The sequence below is a fragment of the Nanorana parkeri genome, unplaced genomic scaffold (assembly GCF_000935625.1).
Source record: "Nanorana parkeri isolate BGI_ZX_2015 unplaced genomic scaffold, ASM93562v1 scaffold1034, whole genome shotgun sequence".
Taxonomy (NCBI): domain Eukaryota; kingdom Metazoa; phylum Chordata; class Amphibia; order Anura; family Dicroglossidae; genus Nanorana; species Nanorana parkeri.
In genome coordinates this window covers 163,920-187,021 of record NW_017307302.1, presented here as the reverse complement: position 1 = coordinate 187,021, position 23,102 = coordinate 163,920, and the positions used below count along the sequence as shown (strand labels likewise).

The following is a 23,102-nucleotide window of genomic DNA, read 5'->3' as shown; positions in this document are numbered from 1 at the left end:
TCAGATGCCATCTTGGTAGAGCCACGTGTGTTGTGGGAATCTGGAGTACTGATATTGGTGTGGCATGCTCCGGACAGCTATCGTTTGGGCTTCTGGGAATGTCGCTTGCTACTTCGGCTCATCTTAGGAAGGAATCGGTCTTATAAAAGTGGTGTGGTGTCACAATACAATTTCCTGTGTGTGTATGTATGTATGTATGTATGTATATACACACGATTGTTTCACGATTATGGTCGCGAACCGAATCACATTTCCCCCATAGGGTTCGATGTTAATCTGTTCTGAACCATATTGAGAAAAAAATATGAAATACAGTATGATGAGAGTGAACACTAACCTCTCTTGGGGCGACTTTTGGCGTGGAGGACAAAAAGGTGGACAGGAAGGAGGTTATTGTTTGGAAGGAGTCCCCCTCCATAAGGACATTAGGGAGATCTCCTTCAGGGGTTTCCTCTCTTCTTTGTCTCTTAGCTGCAGGGTCAATTTTGGCGAAAAATCTGTCACTTGTTTTTTCCTGCGCTGCAGAACCCTCCGGTAATGAGCGACCACATTGTCTATCAGATTCAAGACTCTGTTCATCACAGTTATGTTGGGGTGGTGCTTCTCAAAGAAATCCTGGCACTCATTCCATTTTTCCATTGTAGATTTTATCACATCACTGCTAAACTCCTCCCTTTCTTCCTCGTTGGAACAAGTGCCTTCTGCTGCTCACTCTGGAGTTCAGTAAATTCTTGCGTTGTGAGCTCCTCCTTATGGTCCTCAACAAGCTCCTCTATGTCTGTACCATCGACGTCCAGTCTTGCCCATGGACACAACCTCCTCCACTACCTGTGCATCACTCTTCCGTGTCACGTTCAGTGACACATTCTTCGCCACAGTTTCCTCCAGGCTGTGTTCAAGATCTGGTACGTGACATCTTCCCAGGCTTTGTCAATGAGGTTGATTCCCACCTCTTTTAGGACTTGTGTCCTCTGCTTGGTTAACATCGTAACTCCTTTTTCCACATCAGCTGCTTCGATTGCATCTTTATTCTTCAAAATAGTCGAGATGGTCGACTTCGCCAGATCAGTCACACGAATACCACGATCATGCTTTTCTACAATTTCCTTCTTGGTTGTTTTGAATTCTTTATTATTAATTCAATGGCTATTTTTTTCAAAACCTTCTTGTTACCATTCTTGCACTGCACATTCTTGTCACCTTCATTAACGCTCTGCACATTCTTGTCACCTTCATTAACGCTCTGCACATTCTTGTCACCTTCATTAATGCTCTGCACATTCTTGTCACCTTCATTAACGCTCTGCACATTATTTTCACCTTCATTAACGCTCTGCACATTATTTTCACCTTCATTAACGCTGTGCACATTATTTTCACCTTCATTAACGCTCCGCACATTCTTATCACCTTCATTTACTCTCTGCGCTTTCTTTTTCCCACCATGCTTGCTCTGCACTTTCTTGGGAGCCATGCTGGATTGAATACAGTACTGTGCTACAAAGCACACAAAAAAGCTTCACAGTACACAAAAAAGCTTCACAGTGTCCACAGCCCCCTGTCACATTTGTCATTAACGTCCTTTGACAGCTCTTTGGTCTTGCCCATGTTGGTGAGGTTTGAATGGAAGAAAAAAAAGATTCTGTGGACAAGTGTCTTTCTCTCCCATTCATTGAAGGACACAGGGAACAGATCGGGGATCCTGTACTGTAGGGTAATATCGCCACCTGCAGGAGAAGGACGCTAGGCATCGGCCTGTACTTCTGCGCCCCTTTCCCAGTCTCCCTTGGTGCCTGTGGGGTCTTTGGGTGGGGGGTCCACCGGCGCTATGTTGTCTTTGGAGGCCTTTTCCTCCACTATGGACGGTTTTGTGTCCCGTATTGAGCGCACGCTGACGCAGCGCCCTCCACGGAAGCGAGCTTTGTTGGCCCCCTCCCCGGTCCTTTCTGGGGATTCTGAGGAATCAGCGGGGTGTGGATCAGGGTTTGGCCTTGAGCACGATCAAGGGCCAGATTTCGGCCTTGGCGGTCCTTGTTTAACGACCGATGGCTTCCAACGCTTTCGTTCGCACTTTTGTGCAGGGGGTTACACGTATCGTCCCCCCTGTTCGCTCCCCGTTGCCGCCATGGGATCTGAATCTGGTACTCTGTGTTGCAGGACTCCCTTTTGAGCCTCTGCGTGACATTCCAATTCTGACTCTATCTCAAAAAGTGGCCTTTCTGGTGGCAGTCACCTCGATCCGCAGGGTCTCGGAATTGGCGGCCCTCTCTTGCTCGTCCCCGTTGCTGGTCCTGCATCGGGACAAGGTGGTTCTGCGGCCTCGACCGTCCTTCCTGCCGAAGGTAGTTTCGGCTTTCCATCTCAATGAGGACATTGTCCTGCCTTCCTTGTGTCCGCGGCCTGTCCACAGGAAGGAGAAGGCGCTGCACTGTCTGGACGTGGTCCGCGCCATCCGTGTTTATCTGAGTGCTACGGCTGCGTTTCGGGAATCGGATTCCCTGTTTGTCGTTGCAGATGGCCCTCGGAAGGGCCGGGCTGCCTCGTCGGCCACCATCTCTCGATGGATTCGCGACACGGTCTCTCAGGCGTATGCTATTAAGGGGCGTGAGCCTCCTTTTTCTGTTACGGCCCATTCTACAAGGGCTGTTGGGGCATCTTGGGCTTTTCGTCATGGTGCCTCCGTTTCTCAGGTCTGTAAGGCCGCGACTTGGTCTTCTGTTCACACCTTTGCCAAGTTTTATAAGGTGGATGTTTTGGCATCTGCGGATGCTGGTTTGGGGCGCAAAGTGTTGCAGGCGGCCGTTTGCGGGGATTTTTTTGTTTTAAGTTGGGTTTGTTGTTTCTGTTGGCCCACCCCTCTTTTTTGATACTGCTCTGTGACGTCCCTACAGTACAGGATCTCCGATCTGTTCCCTGTGTCCTTCAATGAACGGGAGAGAAAATAGGATTTTGGTACTCACCGTAAAATCCTTTTCTCTCCGTTCATTGAAGGACACAGGGCCCGCCCCTCTATATGGGTGTGTACTCCTTTACTGCTTGTTACTAAACTGGAGACTTGTCAGCAGGTGGGGGGTTGTGGCCACCGGCAGGGCTGTGATTGGTCTTTAGTTTTGTGCCTAGCGTCCTTCTCCTGCAGGTGGCGATATTGCCCTACAGTACAGGATCTCCGATCTGTTCCCTGTGTCGTTCAATGAACGGAGAGAAAAGGATTTTACGGTGAGTACCAAAATCCTATTTTTCTATACATAAGCTGTCGTTAAGAGCACTTTCTTAACTTGAAAGGACTAATCTGTGTACCACATAGCCAGTGTGTGGGAGCTAGAATTATTGTTGGTTGGTAGGGGATCAAATACTTATTTTACTTACTGAACTGCAACTCAATTTATAACATTTGTATCATGTGTTTTTTCGGGATCTTTGGTTGATATTCTTTCTCTATCATTTAAAATACACCTATGATAAAAATTATAGCCCTTTCATTTCTTTGTAAGTGGGCAAACTTACATATACAGTGAGGAAAATAATTATTTGATCCCCTGCAGATTTTGTACACGCACAATCTTTTGCTATTTTGTTTTCCACATCTTTTATGTGGCCTTTGCACACATGATGATTATTTTATTCAGGATTAATTTTTTTTTTTCTTTTTAAAGCGCTGTTTTGTTTAAATTTTGTATAATTGTATAATGCCTAAATGTGGTCTCTCAGCCACTACTTTCTCAGGAACACTGATTTTTTCTTTTTGTTATCCCGAATGGGTCACATCAGCTTCTAATTTTACCATTTCTAGGTGACCCAGACAGACCATGATTCAAACTTTTGGTCTAAAATCGCTTCCATCCTTTCCTTCCATGGCACACGTTACTATATCTGTGAATGTGTTTTGTTATTTTGGCATACAACCTTTTCCTTTTTGCAATCCTACTACCTAGTGCTCTGTTTTCGAAGTTCTTCCAGATGGATATTCAGGCCTCATCTGAAAGCCAGCTTCAGTTGTTGGGCCCTTCAGATGGATCTGGGGGGCTGCAGGCAGTCTCTAGCTTTTGTTTTTTCTTGACTCTGTGTGCTTTTGTTGCTATGTTGAACATCCCTCTGTTGCATGGCTTTTGGGTGTCCTCTCAGTTAAATCAATACTGTGTCCCTCAAACAAACAAAAATAACATTTTTGTACTCGCTTGCAAATCACTTTTCCTGAAGTCCATTCAGGGGCACAGGTCCCTCTCCTCTCTGTTTGTTTTCATGTTTTTGGTACTACCTTTCTTCAAAATTGAGGTATGATTGGTGCGGGTGGGGTTATCCTGTGCTAGCCCACTCATTTTTTTGTTGCCAACATCCATTTTTCTGTAGGTGGCAGTATAACACAACAGTCTAAGAATTCCTGTGTACTTCAGTGGGCTCTTGTATAAAAATGTGTTGAAAACATCTTGTTGATTCATCAAGGTTAACTACATGAATAACTTCAAAGTGTAGGTTATGTAATAAATCCTTTACTTTTCATTTTCAGGAAGAGCAAAAGACTATGAAGTCTAAAATGAGAGAGAAGGTCAGGCCTAAGATGGGAAAAATTGACATAGATTACCAGAAACTGCATGATGCTTTCTTCAAATGGCAGAGCAAGCCAAAGCTGACCATACATGGAGACCTGTACTATGAGGTGATGAGCCAGCAGCTGCTGGATGTTTTCATGTGATGTCTTAACACAAACCAATTAAAAAAAACAACTGAATAGAGGCTCCTAAACATGTTCAATTCATGCATTCATTTTCTTTGAAGTCCTCTTAACGCTAGAGCCATATTTAGCACCCTTTCATGCAGGTTTTACCTCTCGTCTCACAAACTATAAATATAGTGAAGACATTTAAAGCTGGACTATTATATAGTCACCATAGCCTGTAACTCTACAGAGAAAAATCACGCCTGATCTTTGCTTACTTAGAAAGTATTGTGACTCCTCCAGAAGCGTCTCTGTACACAACTTTTAGTTTGGCTGTTTGATTTGTGTTCAGGGTTGATAAGACAAAAGAAAGAGAAATTAAAATGTGTTTGGTATGCTGCGTAAACCCTTTTAGAGGGAATAAAAATGTTATACATGTTCCACACCTCAACACATCACAGCACATTTGTATTTTGTTTCAGTAAGCTAAGAGGGACAAAGTGCTGTTTAGTTGTTAAAGGAGAACTATGAGGTGAGTGATTTCCACCCATCCTCGTATTCAGAGCCGAGCTGTAACATAGAAGCTGTCAGAGGTCGGTTCTATAAAATGGAGAAGTGAGCAATAACATGCCGCCGAGCCGCTCACTTCCCGATAGTCTCCCTGCACTGAGTGGGGGCTGTCAGTCACCACTCCCTGCAGGGATTCCCCCCTCTCCGATCCCCCAGCGCTGAGTGGAGGAACGGACGGGAAGGGGGTGGGCACAGCTGGGTTTGCCTCTAGATAGGCAGTCAGCTGTCACTCACGCAGCTGGGTGGATCTCGACAGTATTGTCTGGATCCGTCTCGGATGCGGAGCTCTCAGTATTGCCCGCGATATACTGTGCTTTGGGCCACGGGAGGAGGTTAGTATATGTCCTCCTGTGACCCTAAAGAGAACTATGGGGGAAAACACCCCATAGTTCTGTTTTTTAAGTTTAGATAACATTCGTCATTAAGCATTTACAAGATAAAATATGCAAAACCATCTATTTGTGCAGTGAAATGTATATTGTGAATTGTAACATTTTTCATCAGGGAAAAGAGTTTGAGACTCGTCTAAAGGAAAAAAAGCCAGGAGACCTGTCTGATGAATTGAGGATCACTCTAGGAATGCCAGTAGGACCAGTGAGTTAATTTATATATTTGATTTCTTTTTAAAATTGTGTATGTGTATTCATAGTATGGGTGGCGGCATAAGAGAGCTTTTTCAAAAAAGTACCTGAATCCCTTACCTATGTAGGTGGGTATGAATGACCTGACCCTTTCTTAAAAATTTTGAAATGTCGTCTAACTTTATACTTATTACCATGGACTTTTCTTTTTTCCAAGTAAGTTTCCATAATGTTTTCTATACCATATCAGATTTGGGAATTACTGTAATTTTCAGATGGCTTTTTGAAAGATTCGTTTGCTGCTAAGAAAGATTTCTAAAGGTTAAACTGCCTAATAAATTATTGTCCTGCAGAATGCTCATAAGGTTCCTCCTCCATGGCTTATTGCAATGCAGAGATATGGACCACCACCATCATATCCCAATCTTAAAATCCCAGGTTTGAATTCTCCTATCCCTGAGGTAAGACATGCGTATTTGATCATTTGTGTACGCTTGGATTTTTTAATGTTTTTTTTTTCTTTCTAATTTTTCACATGGTTATTGCTCATTGCTAATGTACAATGCACATTTACTTATTTCAATTTCGTTTTTCCTTTAAAATGTTTACTGATTTCCCAAAGGGCTGTTCGTTTGGATATCATGCTGGTGGTTGGGGCAAGCCTCCTGTTGATGAAATGGGCAAACCTCTTTATGGTGATGTGTTTGGAACCAATGCCTCAGATTTCCAGGTAAGCAGTTGCCATGATACATAACACAATATTTTTTATATATTATTCTATTTTGTTAATGGGTCTAAAGTCAAAACTGGTTGAATACAGAGGTGGGGGACAGAAACCATGTCTGTTTTTGTTCACGTTTGTGTTCCCATTAGTGAGGCTGTCTTACCTGTCCTGGGGCCACTGTCCTTGCAAGGAACAGATTGGCAATGGGTTCTTGCATTTTCAGGAGTTGTAAGTTGCCTTAATATTGTCTGTTTTTCATTGTAGATAGAGGAAGTTGTCAGACTGTTGGAGAATTTATATATTAGCACAAGGACTTTGATTTGTATTCTGTGGACCATCTGCAGAGCTCGCGGAGCAAATATAAGGCAGACTTTATAGAACAGAAGCGTTGGTAAAACACTGATAGCATATGCGAGATGTGGGTAGTTTATTTAGTGGAAGAGCACAGAGATGAGCGTTACATTAAGTACCATTGTTGTCCTGTGGAGAGAATGAGAAGTTAAAATATGCTTCCAAGCAGGGAACATGAGTAAGAACACTTGAATGAAATAGGAGGAGGACATTAATGAAGAAACAGCATGAGGTGCCAGCATTTAAACCATTATAGAGAATTGGCCAGAAGCAAAAATATATTTCCTGCATATTAGGGTGGCACAGATACCAAGTACAGTACTCGGTACGAGTACATGTACCGATACTTTTGAGCTCCAAGACTACACTAGAGAAAAATTCAAAAATTAGGAGCCAGCTGTCATTTGTAAGGAGCACACGGAGCTCCCGGGATTTGTACATCTCTGTTTTAATGTACAATTTTGTTTGTATAAATATAAATAAAGGGATGCACAGATACCAGTTTTGTACTGGTACTGGCCGAGTACTTAAAAGTACGAGTACTGATACATTTTTGTTTATTGTCATGTGACAGTTTTTCTAAAACAATACAGACTAATATTTTCAGACAGTGGTGGAGCGCCAGAGCCAGGTCCCAGCTGCAACCGCTGCAGCCATGGTAGTTCTCATTAAAATGCCAAGTATCTGCACTGGTACTCAAAGTATCTGTGCATCCCTACTGCATACAGATATAAAAATCCAGAAGAGTTCGAGGAGCTCTTTGAGACTGAGGTAAACTCAAATGTTCTTGCAGAACTGGACCTCAAAAGAGAAAAAGCCAGAGGAACCTCTGCATGTAAATACTTTACCTCTTACATTTGTAAGCTGTTTATGGACTAAACACATTTTTCACATTTCATTTATGGTGTATTGATTGTGAACTTTCTTGTCATTCCTTATATTGTAGTTGTGTGTTTTTTTCTTTTTGTGTCCCTTTGATTGTAATACGAAAAAAAACAACACAAATGCAACTGGCTAGGGCAGGCTGCTTCTAGAAGAATGTAAGCACCATGGAAACTGAATGCTATTTAAATAACCGGTCTACTTTATACTAGAAGCTTCAATTCATATTTCAACTACTGTGCTCCAGGCTATACCCAAAATTCTATCGCATCAGCTTTCAGTAAATGAAAATGGTGGATTTTGTTTGTTTGACATGTAGAGTAAAAATGAAGAAGAAGATGTAGACAGAACCCCATGGGGAGAGCTGGAACTATCTGATGATGAATCCTCTTCTGAGGAAGAAGATGAAGAGAGTGATGAAGATAAAGCAGATGAGACTGGATTCATTACACCTGCAGATAGGTGTGTGGTTTGGGCTCTTGTATAGCAATTGTCACACGTGTGCTCCTTTACCTTGACCATTGCAGTCCCAGTTCACCCCCCATTAATGTGTTGATTATTTTTAGATTTTGTATCCAATACCATCTACAAAGTATCTTGCCCAAAAGAAGTGTGATTTCTATGTAATTAAGTGTAATGGGTAACGTTCAAAGTGAAGGTTTAGGAGAGCTTTTTTCCCTTCTTTGACATTATATAGTCATGTACTCAGGATAGTCTTGTTTGCATAAACTGTTAGTGTGACATTAAGTAGAGATCAAGTCGTGTTCAAACGGACCGAAATTAGCAAGATGGTGACGTTTTCACGGGCAAGTGGTCACTAGATTTTCCAACCGCATTCTGCACACTTGCGTGAGTGTTTGATTGGGCCAAGGATAGCTTTATGTTTATCCTAGTGTATTAATAAATTTTTATATTTATATGTTTTTCTTAATTGGGAAAGGGGTCAGGTTAGGGCAGTTGTCATGCAGTATGCCTCTACAATAACAATTAACTCCACTCCTGGGCTTACTGCTGGACTGCAGGTGACAACTAGCTGTTCCAGCAAAAGTACCAACTTGTTAATGATGATGAGAATATGTGCCGTTTAAAGATCGCACAGAGACAAATGTTTAATGCCAATCAACACCTGGGACCCAATTGGTTTAACTTTATTTAACTGTAATATAAATGTTGTCATCTTTTTCTTTTCTGTAGCATTCTTTTTCTTGTATCAAAATTATTTTTTTGTCTTGTTTAGTGGTCTTATTACTCCTGGAGGATTTTCTTCTGTTCCTGCTGGTATGGAGACACCAGAACTTATTGAGCTGAGAAAGAAAAAAAATGAGGAGGCCATTGATGGGTAGGAAGTGCTACTTATTTTATTTTTTTTACAGATTATAGTGCTGTAAGACTGTAAACCACCTCCTCAGGAAGGTTGCAGCTCTAAGTGGATGTTTAAAAACAATCTCGCTGCAGCTGGTGTTCCTGCTGTCACATGACACCGGAGAAAATGTGCAGAGCCAGAGTGGTGCTGTGCCTTATGATCACTGTGATGGTCAGTCACAAATGCAAACACTCCCCCATACTCTATTGGATGTCAGCTGTACATCTTCATCCAGTCTCTCTATGTGACTGGTATATTAACACCTTCACTTCCATCTTCCCACTGTATGCGAGTGTAGTCCCTACACCATCCCCCTTCCTTGTTACATTAATAATGCACTGTATCTGGTGTACTATTACAAAGCCCTATGTTTTAAAGAAACCTATGCTGGAATCAATATGCAGTCTACCATTGTTGACCACCTAAAAATGCTAGTTTCCTGGCTGTCTCTAACTTTGTTAGTCACTGACCAAAACAAGCATGCAGACCAAGAGAGTAAGTTCACTTCTCATTTTGGATTAGTGGTTGACTTGGTAATGAAGCCTCAAAATAGTATAGTATTTGAGAAGTACAGGTCAGCAATGGCAGCTTCCAACCTTCATAACTATGGATTTCCTTTAAGGAACAAGTTGTTGCATTTGTCCTGTTTCCATTTTGACATCTTCAGTTTAACCACCTCAATACCAGCATGTCTTGTCCTTTACCAAACAAATTGTGGCTAAAAGTGGCATTACCTAAGGGTCTCTACTTTCAAAAATAGTTAATTTGTGGGTGTTTGTACGATCCTGGCATTTTCATATATGTTTTATAACAGAAAGGGAAACCAGTTGTTTTTTTTGTTTTGGTTTGTTTTTCCCCCCCAGATGTCTTCCAGGACAGCCCTTGAGATGTACATTCTCCTCCCACCGGACAGGAAACCCATCGCCATTTTCAAAATAAAAGACTGCCTCCTTAAGTCCTCTAAAGCTTTTTGCGTTTCCTCCGGCAGAGGAGGCGTGTGACCTATCGGAGCGCTCTTGTCTTGCATGCTTAATTTATCTGGTCTTAGGAATCCCCTCCTCGGTACAGGTAGGAGGAGGTCCGGTTCCCCCTTCCTCTTCCATGCCTGGGGAAGGTCAGTACCAGAGTCAAGTCTCCCCATTGGTGGTCGGTAAGTGCTTCCCCTCTAACCTGCAGTCCGTATGGGAGAATGGATCCGGAGTTTGCGGAGTGCCGCTTACCTTGCAGGAGTTTGTTTGGTGGGTGTGGTTGGTGAAGTGTCCGCCCACTTGACCAGGTACCGTAGTTAGTCACTTCCGGAGGTGGGTGATAAGACTTCAAGGCGCGGAAGGCTTCATCATTCCAAGCTTTGATGCGGCGCAGAGGAAGGGGCGGGGCATAGCGGTCTTTCTCGGCACCGGCTGGGGAAAACGCCGATCAACAAGGAGAAAAAGGAGATGGCTACTGCTCATACTCCTGTAGACGCAGCTCTTAACACTGCTTCTGCCCAGGTAAACAGTCACTTTTGTATGGCACTTAGTCCTGAGGGCTTCTTTCACCTGCGTTATCCTTCTCACCAGGGACCCCTGTGGTGTTCGGGGTCGTGAGTGAGGCACTGAAGAGCTTTTTTACTATGTGGGCTTAGGCTCTTCTGTGCACTTCTTAGGCTCTCCATGTTTCCATTGCCTTCTGATATCTTTCAGGCTAAGGTCCCTGATAAGCAAAAAGTTCTGACCAAAAAGAATTGTGCTGTCTGTGGTTCTAAACTGGAAGCTTTATACCCTGAACCCTTATGTCAAGCCTGTATAGATGGTCTTCTTAAAGAAGAATAGACTAAAGCCTGTAGCAATCTATTGTCGTTGGTCCAGTACCATTTCTGGAGCGGTTTCCCCACCACCCCCTGAAGAATGATGAGTCCCAGAAACTGCCAGATGTCCTCTTTGGTCACCGGTTCCCACTTTCTGCTTCTGGAAAACCTGGCATGCAGCGTAGCGGATTGCTGCTCTTGGTAGCGATTTGTCTCCGTGACAATTTTTTCAATTACCTCCTCAGTGAGGAATAATTGCAGGTATGCCAGAGGGTTGCCACGCTCAACATCTACCTTCATCCCAGGTGAACGGGAATCTTGGGGGTGCTACCTGGTCCGTATTGCAGTCAATAGGGCACCAAGTGCGCACATCGCTGAGGTCAGGTGCAGGATCATCGCCGTTGTCACTTGCCAGATCAGTGTCCGACGTGTCAGACGACAAATCTCCCCACGACTCACTATCGCTCACTTCTGCGAGCACCTCCGTGTTGCTGTCACTGAACTGGTCCAAAAACTCTTTTGTTGTAAAGTGGCGCTTTTTTGATGCCATATTATAAATATTTTATGAGCTGAAATGACAGCACAAATGATAGTAAAATGGCAGGCAAGGGGCACTGTACAGTAATCAGGTGTCAGATCTGAGGTGATACAGTGTAGTCCTCTCAGATTACACTGTATCAGCTCTTTTATGTGTGTTTCACTTTTGAATTTGCCGCCCAGTTCCGCTCCCATGCGCCGCTGCTGCTCGCAGGGAACGGAACCAGGAAGTCAGATGCCGGCTGGCGATCATGGCGGAGGACATAGCTGAAGATCATTCTCGCCGGCGATCATAGCGGATGACATCGCTGGATCGCCAAGAGAAGGTGAGGAAACTCCGCTGACAGCTCTGCAATGTTACCCCGAGCGTGACTCGGGGTTACCGCTCCTGGCAGAGAAAATTAACCCCGAGTCACGCTCGGGATTACCGCCAGGGAGGTTAAAGATGAGCTGACCTCTACATTTCTATCATTTAGGTCACTATTGGAAAACTTGAGGCCTCCAGTACATGCCCCTTCTGTGCCTTTTTTTGATTTATTTTCTATTAAAAAGCCTTTTAATAGAAAATAAAATTTTGAGTCCAAAGTTTTCGCCCACAAGAAAATAAAGTTGAAGGCCAACCGAAGAAACATTGGACAGGCCACAAGGGGAGAGGGAAGAGTTGGATCCTTTTTAACCCACCTTCTCAGAACACCAAACAGCAGTGACTCCCTTCCTCCAGTGGGAGGAAGATTGGGGGAGTTCCTCTCACAGTGCAGGTAAATTACTTCCAGCCCTTTCATCCTGGGGAGAATCCGGCAGGGCTACAGGCTGAAGTTCGACTTGCAGGTTTTTCTAAGATTCGCAGCTAGGATTGGGGCACAGGTGCAGCATTTTCAATTAAGAGCTCTCACCCCTTTTGGCCTTTTTTCTGCCCCAAGTATCTATAAGAAAATTCTGGTGGAAGCCCTGGCTCCACTGAGGTTGCATCAACATAATTCCTTACCTGAACAATCTGCTCCTATATGCACCTTCTCACTTGCTTCTAGCTCATCTGACACACACAAGGAATTGGGCTCCAGAACCTTGGGTGAAAGAAAAATCAAATCTCAATCCTTCCAGGTCAAGACTTTTCTAGAGTAAGTGATAATCACTGTAGAGAGGAAAATATATCTTCCTCAAAAAAGATCCAAAAGGTCTCGGACAGCGTCCTGCAGCTACAGGTAAGCAGAACAAGGTAAGTAAGATTTATTATGTCAGTGATGGGGCAAATGACTTTGTGCTTTCCAGCTGTACAATGGGCAATCTTCCATCAGAGAAGACTACAGAGCTTTCTCTTGAAAGTTTGGAATCGATCTCAGGATTCATTGGACTTGGAAGTGTAAGTTCCAACCAGTGTGAAAAAGAAGTCTCTGGTGGTGGAGAACGAAAAGTCATCTCTCTTGGGGGCTCACTTAGAGGGCTCAGTAACCCAGGATCAGTGGAACAACAAGGAGGCAAGGGCTTCTTCCAATTGGAAAGAGTTAGAGCTGTACAGAAGGCTCTTCTAGCTTTTCAGGATTCTATCAGGTTCTCTCGGACAATTCCACCACAGTATTTTGCCTCAACAATCAAGGAGGGACAAGAAGCCCCGCTCATCAAGCCCTATCGGAAGAAATATTTTCTTGGGCATAAAGACACATGTTATCATTGACAGTGGTACATCTGCGGGGTACCCTGAACAATCAGAGCAAGAAGAGTGGAGTCTAAATCAGGAGGTGTTTGATCTCCTGGTAGAAAAATGGCGGATGCTGGAGGTGGATTTGTTTGCCTCCCATCTGAGTACCTTAAAGTACAGGTTGCTGCATTTTTGTTTTTATACAGGCTAGACTCACAGAGGATACCTTGATATCTAGGTTTTTTAAAGCCCTAACGAGAATGAGGACGGTAGCTATTATATCTGTTCCAAAATGGGACTTGTCTCTAGTGTTACAGGCACTAACAGGGCCACCGTTTGAGCCCATGTCGGAGGCTTTGATCAAGACTCTCACCCTAAAAACTGCCCAATTAATTGCTATTCAAGGAGAATCAGAAAATTAAAGGCACTTTCGTGTCAAGAACCATTCTTGGCTATCTTTTGAGGATATAGTAATCTTCGAAACAGATCCTGTTTTTTTGTGCCAAAGATTTCTTCTACTTTTCACAGATCGCAGGACATTGTTCTTCCAACATTTTGTGACAGCTTCAAATGATAAAGAACTTTTTTCTAAATTTAGATGTCAGACCCTGCTTATTGTCTTGCCAAGAGGCAACTGAAGATTTTCGGTCTTGCAATAGCTTATTTGTTCTTTTTTTCTGAAAAATTCAGAGGAAAGCAAGCTTACAAGCCAATAATAGCCAGGTGGATTTAGTTGGCCATTTTTGAGGCATACAACGCTAAGGGGGTGTCCCTACCGCCTTTTATTTATGCTCTCTCTACTAGGGCCTTAGCAACCTCCTGGGCAGGAGCAACGCCAGAACAGGTTTGTCAAGCAGTCACTTGGACCAGCCTCTCGACATTCATAAGACATTATCGCCTACATCTCCTTTCCAGCCATGACAAAGCGTTTGGAAGGAAGTTGTTGCAGGCTGTTGTGTGTCCATCCCCCCCATGAGCTAAGTTCTTGCTGATCATCTCAAGGCTGTCCTGGAAGACGTCTAGAGAAAAACCAAAGTTAGACTTACGAGTAACTATTTTTCCAGTAGTCCTCCAGGACATCCAGGTTACCATTTGGTGGTGTGATTTTGTTATTTTTTTCAGTACTCAGACTAACTGAAGAGCACTTAAGGAGGCAGTCTTTTATTTTGAAAATTGTGATTTTTTTTTTTTTCCTGTCCGGTGGGAGGAGCATGTACATCTCAAGGGCTGTCCTGAAATACTACTGGAAAAGGAGTTATTGGTAAGTCTAACTGTTGTTTTTTTTATTTGGTCATTTTAATTTTATATAGTAAAAAATAGTGATGCACCAATACCAGTATCGGTGCCGATACTGAGCACTCATACTCGTACAAATTCTCCGATACTAAAAACAGATACAGATACTTTAATTATGCAAATTAAGCATAAGGTCCAGTCCTTGCTGGGGACCTTAGGGCAGCCTTCTTGAGTGCCACGCGGCAGAGCTGGGCTGTGCTGCAGGTGACCCGATCCCCAGGAGACCCTTGAGCACTGGAACCATATCAAACATTTAGGAAAGACAAGGAGATGGTTGCTGACTGAGAACTAAGTGAAAGGTGATTACAAGGTGTGTACTTTCTCTGCTGCCAGCTCACCCTGCATTGTGTGCCCACTGCTGCCAGCCTACACTTACCTGCCACTGTGCCCTTCTTTGCATATAGCTCCCTGCTTAGGATCTACCCTCCAATATATGCCCCCTGCTGCAAGTGTACCCTTCCTCTGTACATCTACTGCTACCAATCTACCCTTCACTGCTTACCTGCCAGTGTGTGCTTGCTGTATTTCTGCATTGCTGTATAATGTATTGCTGAGATTTGTAGTCCTCCTATAGCTGATGGTATGCTGCATTGCTATATAATGTATTGCTGAGATTTGTAGTCCTCTATAGCTGATTGTATTCTGCATTTCTGTATAATATATTGCTGGGATTTGTAGTCCTTTATAGCTGATGGTTTTGTTCTGCTTTGCTGTATAATGTAGTTGTTGGGATTTGTAGTCCTCTATAGCTGCAACTAATGATTATTTTCATACTCGATTTTTGGCCATTTTTTTTTATTTTTTAGATTTAATAGGATAAAAGAAATTAAATACCATCCTTTAATTTTAAATAAAATACACAAATGCAGTGTTACAAACATAAAGTTTACCTTGGAATAAAACTGCATGCAATTGTGCTGCACTGGAACACACAGCATTGCGGTACTGTGCATTCCAGTGCAGGCGATAACACTGTGGGAGGGAAGCGCGTTTGGGGTGCCATTAAAATTATTGGCACTGTAACTCACCTCCTGCTGCAGAATTTGTCAGGCTGAGAGCAAAAATGATTTTTTTCCCAATTTTTTTTAATCTTTTTTTTTTTTTTTATAATTGTATTGTAAGCACATGACGCTTGAATAGCTTCAGCCAGGGAATAACATCTGCCAGAGGCAAGGTTCCGCAGAAGACAGCTGAATGTAAATACAGCAGGTAGTGGGCTGGTGCAATAGCAAGCCTGATATTGGCCATTTCAAATTGCAGGCTGGCTATTGCACCAATCAACTGCTTGCTGTGCCTTCCTCCTAGCGTTGAGAGAGCCAGGGGGTCCAACCCAACTAATCGATAATGAGAATAGTTGGCACTTTTTCTCATCGATTGTTATCGATTAGTTGGTTGCAGCCCTAGCTGATGGTATTATTCTGCATTGCGGTATAATGTATTGCTGGGATTTGCATTCCTCTTCAGCCGGTGCCATTCTGTGTTGCTGTATAATGTATAGCTGAGATTTGTTGTCCATTTACAGCTTGGAGTCAGTGGCAGAACTACCAGGGTCGCAGCAGTATCAGCTGCATCCTTGCCCTGGTGTTCCACCAGTGACTCCAAGCTGTAGAGGGACTACAAATCTCAGCCTTCGCTTTGACCACCTTATTTGCTTGAGCTTTCACAACTTTGTGAAAAGCAAATAAAAATGTTTTTTTTCATAATGCCTATTGAGTTACAGTTCTTAATAATTATAAAGAAACTGTCCTAAAATCATTAGTCTGTGTTTTAGATAAACTTTCACAAGACACTTTAAAAAAAATTATAATAATATTGCTAATTGGGCAAGTACTTGAGGAAACGTATCGGTACTCTTAATCGGTCTGGAAAAAATAGTATCACAAACGACTGGTATCACAGGCTGGATTTATTTCCAAAGTCAAAACATGCTGTTAACACACAGGCTCCTCCAACTCTAACCTCTTTCTCCAAACGGCTTATTCATAGAGATGAAGAGAGATTACAAAGACAACATTTAAATAGTTCCATTTCCCCTAGTCACATATGTAACTGATGAATAGCCTCCTCTACCTGTCTCTTGTTGACCCCTTCTCTACCAATGCACACAAATGGGGGAACAGTATGGGAGAAGGTTGGAAGGATGGGAAAGGGAAAAAGAGACCAAAAGGGGAAGAGGACGCATTTAAAGAACAGCAAATTGTATTAAAACCATTAAAAATGTAAACGCATAAGCTAGCAAAAATCCATGAAAAATAAATCTGATATAATAAACTCCAAAAAGTAAATTGTAGACGAGTACACATGCTTACTAATTTACAGACCCTCCAGAGATCAAGAACTACACCTGATGGGTAATCACTATTCATAAAAATACATAACATCCCATACATAGTTCATACCATCAGTTATACGTGTCTTCAATTTGAAAATTCTGAACACTTCAGTTTAAAAAACAAATAGGGAAAACCTATCTCCTCCTCTGGAAGGTGTATTTACGGTTTCAATAATCCGAATCCTCATAGAATCAATGTAACTATTGTGTCTCACAAAAGAGCTTGGCAATATTGGTACTTTCTTAGTCCTAATGTTGGACCAGAGTGATCCCTAGTGCGGTCACATAATCTTCTTGTAGTTTTGCCTACAAACTGTATGCGGTAAACTATACTGGAGGTTGAAGAACGTCACCAGCACACCAAAACGATAGTTACAGCAATTAAGTGTTAATTTATTGTGAAGAATGCTATCCCCCACATGCAAGTGCTTTCAGAGCCATGCATGGTCCCCTTTATCAGGCTCAGAGTGAGGCTGTCATCTCTGAGCCTGATGAAGGGGTCCCTGCGTGGCGCCTCAAGCGGTTGCATACAAGGGACAGCATTCTTCGATAAATTAACACTTAATTGCTGTAACTATCGTTTTGGTGTGCTGGTGGGGCTCCTCAACTATCTGCATGTGACGGCGCCATCTGCAGTTATTTTGAGCACCCACTGGTATATCTTCATGGGAATCGCAGTTAGTGCAGCAAGGATCCTTTTTTTCTTGTGTAAACTAAACAGGAGATCACGTAAATCACAAACCTGGTTTGACAATTGACCAATTGTTTAATGTGATGTGATATGATGTGCCAGTAACATTGTATGATATTGTATGAGGATCACCTAGCAGATCACAGCATGAACAGCGGGAAGCATTACATTTGTACATACCCGTTGTGCGTAGCAGGTTGCATCCATCCCGATCATGAGGTTTTAATAAGCTAGGTGACAATGTTGCCCAGGGTCCACGTTCGTCTTGCAACAAATTAAATTCCTCCCTGTAATATGCTCCTCTTATCTCCATGAAGAATGGGTAAGTATTGTTTAATCATTTTTTTTGTCCTCATACTGGCAACTATATTGAGTGGAGAAAATAGGTGTTCTCTCAATTCGATCTAGCTTGTTTCCTTATGTTGTTGGAATGTTTTAAAAGTTATAATCTGTCAATTCTTTTCACCTCCTCATATGTCTGTCTAATCAAGGAATGGGAGTACCCACGTTGTATGTTAGGTATTGCTCTTTTCACTGCCCCCTGGTGGCAACTATCGACTCTTAAGAAATAATTTTTTGATGTAGGTTTTCTGTATGGTTCAACCCATACTTTGCCATCTTCATTCAAACCGTCAGTTTAAGATCCAGATAACTGATGTTTTTATCTTTTCCTTCCAAAGTAAATCTTAGATTGTAATAATTGGAATTGAGATATTAGGAGAACCTCTCCAGATCCAAAGAACGATTGGTAATGAAGATTAAATCATCTATATAGCGTGCGTACAAAATATATTTGACGAAACGGATTTCCATTTTCATAGACGCCACATTTCTCCCACCAACCCATAAACAGGTTGGCGTATGTGGTGGCGAACCTTGCTCACATCGAAGCAAGTCCAATAAATCCCCACTTGATTTATCAGCTAATGTAATTTTAAATAATCTGCTAGCATACAGTAACAATAAATTTGGAAATAACCACAGAAGAAAATATTGCAGAGAAAAATGAACTGCAGTAATGAGCAAGTCATGTATAATAATCATTCCAATAAATTCGACCCAGTTGGTACCAGTATAAAACCAAAATGTATAGCTGTATAAATTCATAGGAAGCTCAGATGAAGCCTTGTTAAGGCAAATCCAAAACAGTGAATAGAGTATGACGTTGGATGTTGTAATTTAACTTTCAAAGTATTTTTTTATTACATTTTTAAAATGGTATAAAACAATAAGATAGCACATGATGCACAAACAGTATAGCATACAATTGCGTCTGTCTTCCACATTAGCATAGTCAGGTAGTAAGAGGGGATCACCAGAAACCATACACACAATGCATAATAATTAGGGATGCACCGATACCGATACTAGTATCGATATCGGTGCCGATTCCGAGTATTTGGGCAAGTACTCGTACTCGCCCAAATGCTCCGATTCCTAGCACAAGTACTTCCGGTATCGGGAAGCCGGGCAGCGTGTAATGACACGCGTTCGCGATTGACCGGAAGCTGGTCTCGTGAGGTAAGGTTACCTTACCTTAGTATGTGCAGCCTGCCATCCCCCGGGGCCTCTCCAGCGAGAATGCGCCCTTCGTCCGGTACCCAGCCCGAGCCGTGCAATCAGGAAGCCGGGCGCCGTCTAATGATGCGACGCCCTGCTTTCTGATTGGCCGGGAAGCTGGCTTCATGCTCCCTCGTCGTCTCATGACAAGAGAACATGGAGCCGGCCAATCGGAAAGCAGGGCGTCGCATCATTACACGGCGCCCGGCTTCCTGATTGGCCGGCTAGACGGCTCCAGCTGGGTACCGGACGAAGGCCGCCTTCTCGCTGGAAAGGCCCCCGGTGGACGACAGGCTGCACATACTAAGGTAAGAGGGGACTTTCTTGTTAATCGGGAAGCCGGGTGGCGACTCTTTACACGCTTCCCGGCTAATCAGGAAGCCAGGTGGCGAGTCATTACACGCCACCTCGCTTCCTGAATGGGACTTCCGTTACTCGGTAATTGGTATCGGCGAGTACCAGAAAAAAATGATCGGCACTCGTACTCGGTACCAAAATACTGGTATCGGTGCATCCCTAATAATAATGTGAAACCGAACATATCTATCCACCTACTCTTGCCAAATTATCCCCCCATCAACAAAAACAAAATCAAAACAATCTGAGAGGAATATCAGGCATAAGGATCCACCTGTGTCTGAAGCAAACATTTGATATGACCTCCTCCATATTTATATACATAGTAGACTTTCTGTCCAACATCAATGTACTAAACAGCTCACGTGTGTGAGCCTAAAGAAAGTAAATAAAAAGACAAAAAGAAGAAAGATCCTAAAAGAAACAGAACAGCTTGAGTGTCCAAAAAGAATAGATCTGTCCCCGACCAGATAGCCCAACATCTACTTAAACATTAAACATAAAACCCCCAAAAAAACAGAAAAATTGTACAATGGAAGTTACCAGGTTTCCAGCACCCCTGTATATAACATCCAGGGAGTCCAGGTCAATTCAAAGAATGTTTCAGTATCTTGGAGGATGCTGTGAAGTTTCTCATGGACCATAATCCACAACATTTTTTGTTTGACCAAGTGGCAACAAAAAGAAAGTTAATTAACTTATCCAAAGCTTTAGACAGTCCTGGAATCGGGCAATTCAGCAACACATATTGGGGATCTCGTGGGATCCTCACCCCAGTAATCCTAAATATTAGAGCATAAAGCCGGTTCCAAAAGGGTCTTAATCTAGTGCATTCCCACCATATGTGATACATCGTGCCCGGGTGAGCACATCCCCGAAAACAATGAGGAGAAACCTCTGGGTATATTCTCGCTAGTCTGGCAGAAACCATATACCACCTAGATAACACCTTATAATTAGCTTCTATTAGTTAAATATTGAGTAAACACAATGACACATGGGAACAACAGTGGAATAACAGTTTCCAGGTCCTGTTCCCAAGCTAACATATAGGGTAATTTACTTTCAGAGTCTACCCCAGCTCCAAGACACCAATGTTCATAGGTTGTTTTAAAGGGAGACATCACGTTAGGTGTTTTCAAAGAACCTAAAAATTGTAACAATTGTCTATAGTGAAAGTATTCAGAAGATGGCATGTGCAAAACCTCCCGACAGTAGGTCAAAGTAAGTGGCTTATGATCTTTAAAGAGTTGTGCTATGCGGTACAGGCCTTTGTCTTGCCACCAATGGAACACTCCAGGAGATCCCCCGGGGGGGGGGAATTAGGATTTATGGAAGACGGGAGCCAGAGGAGTATGAGGTGACACCAACCCACCTCCCCTTCGGAATGAGTCGCATACCATCATAGAACAAGACAAGGTCGGGGCCGCAATGACTGGCCTCTGCCTCAGGTACATCCACTTCAAGGCATCAATTGGTGTACCCAAGGCAGAGAGAAATTCCATTAGGATCCAATCTGGTGTGTATCCCTGGTTATACACAGAGGAGAGCTGAGCCACCCGCGCTGCCTTATAGTATTGCAAGAGATTTGGAACCCCTAAACCCCCTGTCAGTTTCGAACAATACAATACAGTTTTCGAGAGTCTAGGATGTTTTCCATGCCAAACAAATTTAATAATTAAGGCTTGGAATTTCAAAAGGTCTGGCTTATGTATAGCTATGGGTAGAGCCCGAAAGTAATATAGGCTCTTGGGGAGCAACGTCATTTTGAGTGCATGAATGCGACCCAGCCATGACAAATTACAGGAGTCCCATCGAGACATATCCTCCCAGAGTTGGTGAAACAGGGGTATATAATTTTTCTTGTATAGTTGTAAAAAGATAGGTGTAAGTTTAATCACTAGATATTCCAAAGCCTCAGTGGACCAGGTAAAATTAAAATGTTCCCACAACCGAGACCACAATTCCTGGGGCATATTGATATTAAGAGCCAATGATTTGGATGCATTGACCCGCAATCCAGATACCCCAGCAAATTGAGTCAACAGTGACAGGACATTAGGAAGTGTGGTCAAGGGTGAAGTGACAAATGTTGTTGTAATTTAAAGTAGTCACTTTGTATTGTCAGTTTTTTTGATGCAGCCTTTAATCTTATTAGGGATGCCATTGGAGGAAAAACTAACCACCTCCCACGGCCCCTCAAACCTCAACAACAAAATGCCTAAATCTTCACATCTTGACCAAGCCATTCTTCCCAACCTTATCCAAGCCATCCTAAAATGCTGGCCTCCATACTGGCTGGCCTCAGTACTGGCACTCCTCCAGATATGAGGGATCTTCATGATCCCCCATCTGTAAAGAGCTGTTGATCAAGGCACTGAACTATTTGGAGGATATGCAGACTTTCCTGCAGAGCTTTGACAGGATCATAGACCTCCACATGTTTTTCCTCAACACTTTTCAATGCTTAAAATATCCAAGGGTAATTCTGGACAGGAGGCTTTCCTGTCTTGCCTTCAATCACAACTAGTTTTTTTGTATTGGTCCTCCCTTTCGGCACCCTTTCCATTCAGCATAAGTGGGCTGTCCTCGATAAACATGCTAGAGATCCAAGCTTTTCCTATATCTCTGCTTCCCTGCACACCCCTTGTCAATGCATACATAAATGACCAAGGGGTACTGGGGAGCAGCCAGAAAGGTATTCCACATCAATCGCTGGGCAGAGTGTCGCCTTTTAGCTTTGTATACAAACGACACTGCATTGTAACGAACTGTGGATCCCTAAGTGCCATATATTAAATTGTGACTGTATGGCATCTTGTTGTGTATCCTCCGTACTATTAATGAATGAAACCACCTTTTTACATACAGAAAACTTCAGAGAATTTCTATGTAAGAGCAAAAAAATGAAAAAGATATAAAATGAAAGTCTTTGTAAAATCTTCTTTTTGTTCCAAACGGTCAGTGTTCTTTTTCTATTGTTCACTGTGCTCTTTTTCCTTGTGTTTTAAATTATGTGAAATTTGCACTCACCAGCTGTTGTTGGTCAACTTGTTATGGGTCTGACCATGAATCATTTTTCTCCCCTTTTCCACTCTCAACTGATAAGACTGGTTTCCAGGATCCTCCTATATCTGCATAAGGGTTGTTCAGTTTTTCATTTTGTCATTCAGCCACCGATGCTCAAAAAACAGGAGCTCTCCATTGTGCAGTATTGGTTTAAAAAGATTTAATGCGTATAAAATAACACTTACAAGAACAATAAAAAACGTCACGCTTTGAATAAAATCCACTCAAGCTCTGATGAGTCGTGATGTCCGTGTGATCCGCCCACCTATGCGTTTTGTCACTTGGATTTCTTCTTTGTGTATGGCGTACACAGACATTACCTCCATGTTCTTTGTTATATATATATATATATAATACGCCATTAAACCATTCAAATCACTTGATATCCCACTTTCTTCTACTCTCGAATGGTGGAGGATCAATTGCAATGTGTTGCATCAGGGAGGAGGAGATAATTACATTTTAAATGAACTGTAAACCCATTTATATAACGGCGGCAACATTGTTTTTTTTCCCATTTATAACTCAGCTAATATTAACCACTTGCCGGCCGTTGGGGGCGTGGCTGATGTCGGGGAATGCCGACATGTGAAAACAGGCAGCGATGCCTGTTAATATACAAGCGATCCGCCGGCTATAGAGCCGGCAGATCGCTTGTATGAGGTCCCGGGATGTGCGGCCCCCCCCCCCCCCCCCCCCCCCCATATAAAGTG

At 42.8% G+C, this 23,102-nt stretch overlaps 1 protein-coding gene across 1 annotated transcript in view; it reads left to right on the top strand.

The window, feature by feature from the left end:
• Window positions 1–23,102, top strand: part of SF3B2 (splicing factor 3b subunit 2) — a 112,761-nt gene that overhangs the window by 76,101 nt on the left and 13,558 nt on the right. The window contains exons 13-18 of the mRNA XM_018567352.1: window positions 4,505–4,654; window positions 5,729–5,818; window positions 6,159–6,266; window positions 6,428–6,535; window positions 8,082–8,224; window positions 9,000–9,101. Coding sequence (XP_018422854.1) covers window positions 4,505–4,654; window positions 5,729–5,818; window positions 6,159–6,266; window positions 6,428–6,535; window positions 8,082–8,224; window positions 9,000–9,101 — 701 coding nt within the window. The remainder of the gene's footprint in view (window positions 1–4,504; window positions 4,655–5,728; window positions 5,819–6,158; window positions 6,267–6,427; window positions 6,536–8,081; window positions 8,225–8,999; window positions 9,102–23,102) is intronic.